The sequence below is a fragment of the Carassius carassius genome, chromosome 3, assembly GCF_963082965.1.
Source record: "Carassius carassius chromosome 3, fCarCar2.1, whole genome shotgun sequence".
In the NCBI taxonomy this organism is placed as follows: Eukaryota; Metazoa; Chordata; class Actinopteri; order Cypriniformes; family Cyprinidae; genus Carassius; species Carassius carassius.
This window is the reverse complement of record NC_081757.1, coordinates 5,000,519-5,011,574: the sequence shown is the minus strand read 5'-3', so window position 1 is coordinate 5,011,574 and position 11,056 is coordinate 5,000,519. Positions and strand designations below refer to the sequence as shown.

At 39.9% G+C, this 11,056-nt stretch overlaps 1 protein-coding gene across 1 annotated transcript; it reads right to left on the bottom strand.

Moving 5' to 3' along the window:
• Window positions 1–1,752: 1,752 nt before the first annotated feature.
• LOC132117003 (uncharacterized protein C4orf54-like) lies at window positions 1,753–9,442 on the bottom strand. Its single transcript, XM_059525989.1, has 2 exons — window positions 4,809–9,442; window positions 1,753–1,983 (listed from the first exon to the last, which is right to left on the bottom strand). Exon 1 carries the CDS (start codon window positions 9,199–9,201, stop codon window positions 4,828–4,830), a length of 4,374 nt encoding a protein of 1,457 aa, XP_059381972.1. The 5' UTR covers window positions 9,202–9,442; the 3' UTR covers window positions 1,753–1,983; window positions 4,809–4,827.
• Between the last annotated feature and the right edge of the window lie 1,614 nt (window positions 9,443–11,056).

Genomic DNA, 11,056 nt, shown 5'->3' with positions numbered 1-11,056 from the left:
ATTTTCACATATTTATGCCGTTGTGTTTCACAGATTATTATCTTTTATTTTTTAAATACCTTTGAGAAAATTTAGCCTTTACAGTGAATTTAAATGTGCTGAATGGTATTAATCTTATTAATCTGGAGACAACGACACACCAAACGTTCTTAATGACAGCTTAACGGACTGGCCAGCAGCTCCAACAGCTGAAATAATGAATGAATTCACAAGTATACAAGCTATGTGCATCAAAAAAGATAAAACAGAGGATCCAAATGTATTGCCTCTGTTATAAAAAGGTTCAGAATAATGTTCAAAAAAGCATTACATCACTTCTCACCATTGAATGGGTGCTGTCAGAATTAAAGTAAAAAAAAAAAAACCCATAACTTAAATTCTAACGGCACCCATTCACAGCATATGATCTACTGTTGTGCATGTGCTGCAATGTTAAATTTCTCCAAATATGTTCAAATTAAGGAAAAAAACTCATTATTATTAAAGTACATTATAAGTAAATTTTCATTTTGGGGTGAACTATTACTGTAATGAAAATGTAATATATCTTAGAGATATCACAAGGATATTAGATTTCAGATTACACTTTGACTGAAAGAGAAATCACACCTTGAAAATAAACAAGTATACTGTAGTTTAAAATACCCTTCAGCATGTACAGAAGACTCTTTTGGAACTGAGGTACAGTTGATTTTTCCCTTAAAAAATACCTTGGTGATTTGATATGACATGAAACTGGTTGTCTAAAGCTACATTTTGTACACTGTGTTTTGTATAACAGTTTCTGTATTCAAAATACAATAAAGTTCTGCTAATATCTGTCATTTCTTCACCTGAAATCAATTCACCTGACCTTGATCCTGTAGCACTGAAGCCGAAAGGGATGAAACTGTAATACCAAATCAAAATGAAATGGTAAACACATTCTCTCACACACTCACACTATACCGGTACTGTGAGGTAATAGAGGAACACAGTCCCCTAAAACCATTCACCACATCAGCCACACATTTTTGTGTGTTTTAATGAGGTGGTTTATTCAATACCAGCAGAAAAACTACCGTAAAAAATAATATATATATATTATATATTGTATAAAATATATACAATATAAAATTGTAATGCAATCCATTCATTTGACATAACACCTCTCAAGGAAGAGTGCTGAGATTCAAGGTCAGGAGAAGAGCTTCAATCAAGGAATGATGGATAGAAGGAGAACTTTTGGTGTTTTATATAGAGAACCTGTTATCAGCTTTAACAACAGTATCAATTTAAGTGCCTATTTATAATGGAGACGGTTTTTATTTATATATCCTGATATTGGATTTATAATTGTGTATACACACATTAGCATTTTTTTACATTTGGATTTCATTTAACATCATCTAATGCTCACTCAAAGTTAGTCTTGAAACACACATCATTTAATAATACTGTTCAATGAAATATTTACCAAATCTCAAAATGAATATAAATTTATACTGTATGTTAAACTGGTGTGATGCCTAAATCCACTTCAAGCTTTTAAAATTATACATGTTATGCTTTTATTTTCAATTTATTTAGATGAAATAGTATAATAAAGTTGCCTACTCACCAGTTAACATCCATAGCATGAAAATAATGATCATGAGAATTGTATAATCTGTGCATCCCTAGCTGTTGTACTTTCATTTGACTGACATTATTCTGAAGGTGCTTAAAGTGATTTTTTACAGTAACCCATACAGTTAATGCGTTCTTTGAAAAAAAAAAAAAAAAATTCCAATGCAGAAAAATCCATCCACTTTCACAAAGATCTGAGAAGCAGACAGAACAGTTTTATAACACAAAATGAAGTGAGTGGGATAATGAGCAGAAACAAGCGGCCCACAAATAATAATGCGATTTCTCGATGAAGATGATGAAGGAGATTCCAAAACATAGTAAAAGAGTTCAGCCAAAAAACTAAATCAGTGAAAAGATGGCGTCATGGGGCTCCTGTATAAAACAAAACAAGATTCACATTAAAAACGACATTTACCATCAGCATTCTTCTGTGAGCGATGCGAACACAGTTATCAGTTAACAGGTTAGTTTTCAGGCCGTGGTCAAAATCAAGCATGATCTTCAAGTGTCTCTAAAACCATCCGCTAGCTAATAGCTGGATTATAGGTCATTAAAATTTTGCAGTTCTGGCATCTCATATTTCTACCCTGCGCCATGCGATTGCACCCCCACTGATTTGTTTGTATAATATCCCTCAGGCAAAGCTTCTGGCCCGCCTCTGGGTCTTTCCCTTTAACATAAGGCTGTCCTATAAAAAGGTGACCTGCCTGCGCCCCAAGCATCTCAGGACGAGGAGCCTTGATATCCAGCAGCAGCTGGCACAACACTGTATCAGCACAAACACATGCCACAAACTGGCTGACCTTTCTCTCCTCCCACTGCTATGCCAACAATGCCACGCCTCTTCCCTTCTCCCCACAGACAGACGCCATGCCACCCTCTCATCTTAACACTATCCATACCATAGACATACAGTAGCTCTTGAGGAAATAGAACAGTAGTCGTGTATTTTGAGGGTGCTATTTTATGACCGGAGCAGGAGACATTAACATAAAATGATTTGTATTTATACTCATATAAACAAAATAGTATATGCATGATACACTCTCAGAAAAATAGGTACAAAGCTATCCCTGGAGCTGTACCCTGAGATACAAAAGCTAAAAGCAACATCTTTGTACCTTATTTACCCCTAATCGGCAGCTAACATTTACTCAGTAGTATTTTAAAAGTACATATTAGCACTTTAAATGTACATATTAGTACCTCAAGTGTACATTTTAGTTCCCTTTTGATAGGATACCACCCTTTTGACAGTGTTTTGTACCTTTTTTTCTTAGAGTGTAAGGTTCATATCTTAATTACCCTTAAAAGGCATATACTAGTACTTTAAACTTAGATTTTAGTACTGTAAAATTACATATTAGTACCTTTTGAAAGGATACTGCTCCAGTTTTGTGCCTTTTTGCTCTGAGAGTGTATTAGTGTAAAGCATATAACTCCTTAGTTGAACTTATTTATAAGATGCAAATAGCATTAAACAAAATATTCCTGAATAAAAAATTTATAAACAGAAAAGCTTGATAAAACACTCTCAGCTGTCACTTGGTGGCACCTTTTCACAAGGTACACCTTTGTTCCTTATTTACCCCTAAAGTGTGGTGCATAAAAGAACCTTAAAGGTACATATTTGTACCTTTTGAAAAGGTACAACCTCATTGACAGCGTTTGTACCTTTTTTCCTATGAGTGAATAGAGAAATAAAAAACATTGTGGCAATGTGGGTCCACCGAATTCTGTACCATGACAGTCAGTCAAGGTTAAGTGTCCGATTCTAACTCATAAGCCATGTATACACTGAATACATTGCAAGATTGTAAGCTTTCACTGTTAGTTTGTACAGAATCATCTGCAGAAGGCATAAATGCCATTTTAATCCCAACAATCTTAAAAGAGCAGCTGGCTTCTGGCTTTCAACAAGGCATGTTTTTATTGCTTCTCGGTTAGTAAGTTGCTAAATGTAAACAGCGCCAAAAAGGAAAAAAAGAAAAAGAGATACATTTTCTTCATAATGAAAGCATTGATTTCTTCTAAGATAGTCATTGGGAGGCAATTCATTAATTATCTTAGTTTTGACTGCGAAGGTTAAGTAATTAAAATTTAACCACACAATGGCAATGTTATGTCTACAGGTCTTAAATCTTATTTTAATAAGATGAAATATTAAAACACTTTTTTTTTTGCTTATAAGAATCTAAGAGAGATAAGATAGTTCACCCATTAATTATAATGCAGTGATTATTTACTCAACATCATGTCATTCCAAACTTGTATGACTTTTTTTTCTTCTGCAGAACACAAAACTATTTTAAAGAATGTCAATACAAAATGTCCTTTTTTTGTCCATACAATGAAAGTCAAAGGGGGTCTAATGTTGTTTTGATAAAAAAAAGACACTTAAACAGGTGCCCCACAAATCAATGTCATTTTATATTTAAAAAAGCAATTAAGATTATATTAAACAGGACCCCTTGTGACCAGGAAGAACAAAAAAGCACTACAAGGAAACTGTTATAGCTAGATGTGACCAGCACATTACTGTTACATTTATTGTTAATTTGTGGTTATTTATTGTACATTTACTGTTAATTTATTTTTTGGTCTTTTATTTTTACTTTTTTGTTTTGTATTTGGTTTTGAATGAAATATCAATTTTAAAATGAAAGAATTTTCATTTTTTTTGGTGAACTATCCCCTTCATTTACCCATATGATCCATATAGCCTAACATTGTGTTCTGGACTGAAACAGTCAAATAAAAGCAAAATAATTTCCCCAACCTGGAATAGTTCTTTATAATAATTTCAGATTAATCATTTCTATGGTCTTCTTGAATTAATTATATACAATGTACGTATATACTGTAAACCCTAAATATTTAAGTTTTAACTTACAAAAAGGGTATTCAGTATAAAATACTGTAACCGATTTATTCCTGTAAAACATTTTAAAGATGATATTCAAGAGATTTAAAGCAAGCCCTAACAAAAGGTTGGAGAAATAAAAACTAATATAACTATAAATAATAATAATAAAAAATGTCTTATGGATCTTAAGTCATGTTGTCTAGCTGATTATATACATAATATACAAAGGATTTTCACTTTAAATGTATTTAATTTTTTTTGTTTGCACTTACCACTATGAAAATGTTTTTTTGCATGCAAATATGATGAAAAATACAGAATTTGCACTTACGCTGTAGGTGAGTGGGGTTTTACCTATGCTCCACCACAAAGCTCATGGTGGTGCCATCGAAGGAGGGGGGAGCGATGATCCCTGGCCCTTGCTGGGAGGTGATGCTGATGACAGGCTGCTTGCTGTTGGCCAGCCTGCTGGTTTTAACATGTTGAGCCATGGAGGTTGTTTGCGACAGCTTTCCAGATGGCATATAATAAGGGCTCTCCATGTAAGTTCCATCCTCCTGCTGTCCCATGTGCGAATGGGATTTATCCCCATCATCTGCTTCTGACTGCATAGAGAGCTGGGACTGAATAGTGCGTGCGGGGATCATCGCGGTTGGCATGTATCCCGGGTAAAACATGTAGGTATGGCCGTAAGCTCCCGGGCCGAGAGCGAGAGGGGATATTGGCATTGGGACAGGGGTCATGGGAGGCTGCTGTGGCATGGGGACGTCCACAAACTGCCCAGTTTCTGGGTCAAAAAAACGCCTGGTTGATGGCTGCACCGGAGTGTCCACCAAGTAGTAGTTTCCCGTGGTGGGATCCAGCAGCATCTTTCTTTGGGTTGCCTGGAAGTGATCTGTCGGGATGGGGGAGGGTTGAACTGTAGGGGAGAAGCAAATGAATTGAGGCTGCGCAGCTTGCATTGGGACAGGCAGGGGTGTGTGGTAAATAGCAGCAGAAGGGGTATCTGGGGACCGTGTCTCCATCACAAAAGATGAACGTTTTGGTGACGGATGGCCTCTGGTGTCACTGTGAACCAGGTAAGAAGGCGGACTGGCTGTTTGGGCTTTACCTCCTCCAGTTGGGATTGTATAAACCGCTGTTTTGCCCAATCCAGACATGGTTGGCTTTATGGCGGGTGTTGCTTGAGGCTTCACTGGTATGGTTAGGTAGTTCTCCGAATCTGCTGTGGAAGTGAACTGCAGCGGGGCAAACTCAGTCTCACTGCCATTCGGCCACTCCCGCTCTTCTAGTACACGCTTTGGCTGCGTGATCTTCAGGGAAACAGGTATTTTCTGAGATTTAGGTGCAACACCCTTGGAGCTCAAAGTCGCTGGTGATGCAGTGTGCGTTTGCAGTGCCTTTGTAGCTAATGGCTTCTGGCTTATGTTCTTACACGGCGTTGCTGTGAGCTGCATGAGCTGTTTAGGGCCTTTTTGCTCTTCCCGTGCGATCGGAGTGCTTGATGACTTGTCATCTTTTTTAGGTGGCATCTCGTTCAGGTTTGAGTTTGAATCTCGTCTTAGCAATCTAGCAGCTGGAGTGGAGCTAGAAGTGCTTTCCTGTTCGTCCACGCTGTGTTTCTCATTGGTGATGAGCGAGAGCACGTGGCTGTCCATTATCGGCCGAGGTTCTGTTTTTCTCTTCCACTCGTTCTTGTCAAAAACATACAGCTGCTCCATCGTTTTAACAGCAGCTTGCAATTTTTCCAAAGCAGCCTGGTTGGCCATTTTGGGTTCACCTTTCTTCTCGGCTGTGTCGCTCGATTTATCTTGTTTTTGTGTGCTTGTTTCAATTCTCACTCCAGCTGGCACTTCTTGCTTTGGCAGCCTGTTAGCTACAGCAACGTGAGGGGAGGACCTGTCGGTCTCAACCATATCCTCTGGAAATCGTCTCTTGGGGGGGTCTATTAAATTTCCGGATTGCTTCACATTGCTATTTGTATTCACAGACTGGCATTTAATCACTATGGGTGAAAGAGAGGCTGAGTTCAGATAAGGACTCTGCTTCAATGTCTTGTGCTCTCCATCACAAGTCGAGTGGCTAGATTTGTTGTCGTTATCTAAAGCCACAAAGTGATATGAGCTCTTAACCAGTTTACGCACGTCTCTAACCTGGTGAATAGGGGTCTGTAACTTGCCCTTGTTATCTCTAATGTCTCTGACTATAAAATGAGGCACTTTGTCAGACGACTCACCCTTGAAAGCCACGGCGAGCGCCTGGCACCTGTTGTCCTCAGCTGTCTTGCAGCCTAAATTGGGAGTCAGTAGCTTCGCGATATTGAACGGGTCGCTTTTGTTGTCCCTAACGCTCCGCAAACTTATTTTGATTTCTGGCGATTTCGCTGTCACAGCGCTGCGTGTCGCGTCGGACACAAAGAGCGTGTCTGAACGCCACTTCAAAGCTTGATCGCGCGCGGAGGAATTCACACCCGGCGGCGGTTTCCTGAGATCCCGGTCCGAGGACGGAAGCTGTATGCTTGGCACAAACAAATGTGACATTTTGGTGTGCTTGCCGCTTGCCGAATCGACGCTGAAGCTGGTTTCCCCCGGACACTCGCGGAGCGGTTTCTCCTCAGGAGTTTTGTCGTTTTTATGTTCCTTTTGAAACTCTAGCTCGCCGTCCCTCCACGATCTGAACGCGCTATTTTGGCTTCGAAGCAGCGTGCTTTTGGATGCTTCGAATGCTCCTTTTTTAGTATCATTCGCCGACTCTAAATTCGTTTCTGATGCACTCGTCAAAGGCTCTTCTTTGCGCCCGTCGTCTTTGGCATCGCTTGAATTACCGTCTACTATGTCGCCCAGATCGTCCACGCAGACGATCGTGAAGTCGGAGTCGGCTTCTGAGAATTTCGAGCTTTGCCTTTGCAGCCCTGTGGAATTTTTCTTGGCCGTTTTCTCTCTGTGCGCTTCGTGCGTCCCGAGGCACGGAGAGGGCGCGTGGTGCGCCTCGCAAATCTCGCCCCTCTCCATTTTGCGCTCCTGCTCGAACTGCATTTTCTTAGAAATTACATTTTTGAGGAGACTCGATGCGAATATGGCTTTCTTGTGTGTGTCTTCCATGGTTTCCTCTGCATTGCAGAGTTGTTTGCTGGCCTCACTCACTTGAGCGCTTGGCAAGGTGTTTGTAACTTCATCTGTGGAACGTGATCCTCCAGTGCTTTCGTTTACAGGCTGCCCGGATTTGACATTGCATCGAAAATTGAGCGTTTCGGTCAGTCTTATGAGGCCACTTTGCCCCTGTGAAAACTTCCCCATGAGCTCAGTCTTTTTTGTGGTAGACGATGCGTTTTTGCGGCTCACCAAACTGCCGTTCAGTGCAAATATCTCGACGGGGGGCGCTCGCATGCTGGTCAAAGTCAAGCCCGTTATCTCCTTACCGTCCCTCTTTTTGGCGAAATGGAAATTGGATGTCGAGCCTTTATGTGCTACTAAGTTTTGATCCCTCGCTTTGCCATACTTTAGGTCAACAAACGTCGACCACCTGTTGATTCCCAGCCCATGCTCTGAAGCAGAAGACTCACTAGAAGTACTAAAGTTTAAGGCATCAAAATATGGGTACGCCAAGCTTTTGAATGCCCTGGCTGTGAGATTGCGCACTTCCTTATCGGCGTCATCCATTTCGCTCATCGCGCTGGACGCACCGCTGGAATAGTCGTTCACATCTTTGCATTTCAGTTTGCTGCCAAAGTGCAAGCGCCCCGGCACAGCAATGAAACACTTTGCGTTATCACACACATTGTCGCCTCTTGCATCCACTCCTCTCAAAACATAGCGGCTGATGCCTTTTGCATGTTCTTGGATGTTGCCTGGCTCATTCACAGCGCGGGAAGTGGCTTTGATTGACAGGTGAATCTGCCCAGCTGCTTTTTGCTTTTTTGACAGGCCCTCATCTGAGCTGGCACATTTGTCCGCGTCACAGAGATTGCTTTCAGGCTTACTGCTGACCACTGCTCCGTTCGCATCAGCCTGTTTGCTTTCTTTTGCACCTATCGTTTCATCACTGTCAAAAGACGCATAATCGACAAACGAGTAGACCTGGAGATCGTCCTCGATATCCCAGCTGGATCCCGTCTCAAAATCGTAATCCGTATCGTGGTCCAACTCCAAAAGCTGGATTTCGTGGGTTGTGATAAAGTGCGATTCATCTTCACGGATTTCAGGCGTGCAGTGATCCGAAAGCACCACAGTGACCTCATCATCCGATTCACTTCTGCTGCTCATGTAAACATCTTTGTATTGTTCATGGTTATTGCTTCCTGTGCTCTGCGTCTCCAAATTTGGGAATTTGAGCTCTTGTTCTGTTTTCTCGGTACAGTCCGTGTCGTTTTTATCGGCTTGAGGTATTTCAGAAGCTGCTGTTTCAAAAGAGCTCGACTTTTCCACGCATTCCTTCATTGTGATTTCGTGTTCAGTAGATTCATTTACTTTTTCAGTGCAAGGTTTGTGCTCTCCTTGTGAATCGCTCATGCCACCAATGCTTTTAATTATTGCCAGTGGACCCGAGTCTCCAAATGTCACTTTCACTGTTTTTGTATCATCAAATTTCAGTTCCAGCAGGTCGTTGATATCCACATAATTTGACTCTTCTTGTGCGGCTATCAGGCGCATATCCCGGTTGGAAAGAAAGTTTTTAAACGAATGGGTGCCTTCTTGGTAGATGAGTGTTTTCTCCGAAGCTGCCATTTGATTTGTTGCTGATAAAGCCGTGGTTTACAACCTGAAGTATTTTAGGAGAGACACCAGTCCCCAGGAATCCCCACTGCACTGCTTGTTGTTCAGTCCTAGTAAAGTTGTGGCTCTGCTCTGCCTTCCTCACCCGAGACCGTCATTTTACACGCGCACCAGACGTTCACACCACGCGACCGCGTGAGACAAACCACACTACTGTCACCCAACTGTACGTTCTTGTAGAATATGCCATTAATATTCCCGTATCGATGCAATGAAAGGCGTTTATCCGAAGACACAGGAAGCCTGTTGTGTTGCGCGCTGTTAAAATGCACATGACTGCACATTTAGAGCAGATGACGAAATGCGAAAACGGCTATTTTAGAACCAGGATGTTATGTTCATAGTGTTTTGTTACATACAGCAGACAAGGCTGAGTCCCCCGACACAACATTTGTGCTAAAAATGAATCCTCCTTAAGCTTCTCGCTCAACAATGTGCGCTTTTGACGTGTCACCGCCTTAACCCAACAAAAGAAATATGTGCCTGCCATATATTCGCTCTCAGTCATGTGATGGAAATGTTGACGCTCTGAATGGAGTTACAGCATGACGAATATGAGAGGAATTAGAGATGATGCTTTTCCATAGAAGTGTTGAGTAGTTTAGTTATACTCACCTATAACGTCACCTATAACAATTTCTTTTTCCTGCCATTATTCAGTGGAAGATTTCGTTTTCATGCATAAAAACATAGTTTTGGAGCAAGCTCAGCACCACAGCGCTGGACAGCTCCTTTGAAGTAAACAATAAGCTTTCGCCATTTGTTCTCCAGCAGTAGTCACTCAAAAAATGATTTTGTTCTAATTGTCTTTTATTTATATTTTTCACAATTAAACTAAACAATAACGTGCTTTAATTTGTATTCTCTCCGATTGAACGAACATTTGTCGATTTAAAAAAAATGAATCGAAAAAAAAACCTGTTTCTCATTTGCCTATGGTGTTTGAGGGAGTGGTCTAATATGAATATTTAATTAAGTAGACATGTACAAGAAATGCAGATGTATATGTACTGTTAATAGTAGTAGTTGTTGTTGTTATGGGGGTTAGAAGCTAAATGTGTTTACAGACACATGCTGTTATATTTGAAGTCTTCCAAGTTTTTTAAATACCTTATTCACATTCATATTTTCCTTTCCCATACAGATTAAATCTGAGGGGAAAAAAGGCCTGTATATTAAAATATTTACTTATTTTGCTATAGTACCTGAGTGAAGGTTTTACAGTAAAACCTATGTTGAATATTAACAAGTTTTATTTGTGTATTAATCAGTATTTAAGTGTGGGATTTTTCCATTTGGCAGATGATTTTATCCAAAGCAAGAGCAAGTTACATTGCACTCATGGTACACATTTCATCAGTTCTTGATGAAATATTATATTTAATATTTATAATAATAATGAGCATATAATAGTAATACAGAAGATTTATATGTCTGCAGTGTAGGACAATGTCATGTGCTGCAAACTCAGCTCAATAACATTTGTTTTACATTGACACAATTAGGTTTTACAATTTACTATAATTTTTGGCAGATTAAAATATAATTTAAATATATAAATAAATAAAAAAACAGATTGGATACTAAATCCTTTGCGTTTCACATCAAAACTGATTTTCTAATATATATCCTATATATCTTCACCAAATTTATGCTTACCTGCTTTTCCATTCTAACTGTTTGGCCAATTAATGTAAAGACTTTTGCTTTGTTTTTGCAGCACATACAGTAGAACAAGGCCTGCTGGAGACCTGAAATGTTTCAGACTGGTATATCATGTTTACATTCCTTCAGCAACTGTAGGCTG